This window comes from Myotis brandtii, unplaced genomic scaffold, assembly GCF_000412655.1.
Source record: "Myotis brandtii unplaced genomic scaffold, ASM41265v1 scaffold49, whole genome shotgun sequence".
In the NCBI taxonomy this organism is placed as follows: Eukaryota; Metazoa; Chordata; class Mammalia; order Chiroptera; family Vespertilionidae; genus Myotis; species Myotis brandtii.
Genome location: NW_005368707.1, coordinates 4,747,109 through 4,747,845, shown reverse-complemented (window position 1 = coordinate 4,747,845; position 737 = coordinate 4,747,109). Strand labels below are relative to the sequence as shown.

General features: G+C 58.3%; 1 protein-coding gene across 5 annotated transcripts in view; it reads right to left on the bottom strand.

The window, feature by feature from the left end:
• The window catches only part of ANKRD26 (ankyrin repeat domain 26), a 110,832-nt gene extending 110,410 nt beyond the window's left edge, over positions 1 to 422 (bottom strand). For all 5 annotated transcript variants that reach the window (XM_014547989.1, XM_014547990.1, XM_014547991.1 and 2 more), the window contains exon 1: positions 10 to 422. In XM_014547989.1, the coding sequence (XP_014403475.1) occupies positions 10 to 257 (248 nt within the window). In that variant the 5' untranslated portion in view covers positions 258 to 422. The remainder of the gene's footprint in view (positions 1 to 9) is intronic.
• Between the last annotated feature and the right edge of the window lie 315 nt (positions 423 to 737).

The following is a 737-nucleotide window of genomic DNA, read 5'->3' as shown; positions in this document are numbered from 1 at the left end:
CCTTATTACCTGTTCATCTTGTCTCTATCATTCAAGCCATTTATCCGGAGCAACAGAATCTGCTTCACTTTGGCGACGCTGCCCACGCTGGCCGCTCTGTGGATCTTCCCCAGGTCTCGGTCTCGGACGTGGTACCCGCGCTGCGAGGCGCCTCTGCCACCACCCGGCGGCCTCTCTCCCAGGCTGCGCCCGGGGCTGGTGGATGCGGCCAAGGGCGACACGCCCTTCCTACTCCCAAAGCCAAAGATCTTCTTCATCGCAGAGCGCCTGATGGCTTCAGCGAAGCCTCACCTTCCCCTCAGCTTTCCGCGCCGCCTCCCGAGTCCAGCACTATGGCTCCAGGGACGCTCCTGAGGCCACAGCATCCGGCGGGGCAGCGCCGCGGTTTGAAATCTTTCAGCCTGCAAGGATTGTAACCCAGCAAAGCCCTCTGCACGCAACTGCGCGTGCGCGCCTCGGAGCCCACGTCACTGCGCGTGCGCACAAAGTCCCTGCGGCCAGAGCTACCCAGAGCGCATGTGCAAGGTCCAGACTTCTAAAATCTCAGATATTGCTTCTGGGCACGGTTCTAACATCGATGGGAATTGGCCGAATCTTGTGAAACATTTGCAAAGGTTAGACTCACCCCAGCGGAAAAGGGAGTCTTTACCCACTGGGGCTAGGGTGGCATGGAACTTAAGGATGCCAAAGGCCTCCTCCCCCAGAAAGCTCCCCTAAAAAAAAATCTGTAAATCTTT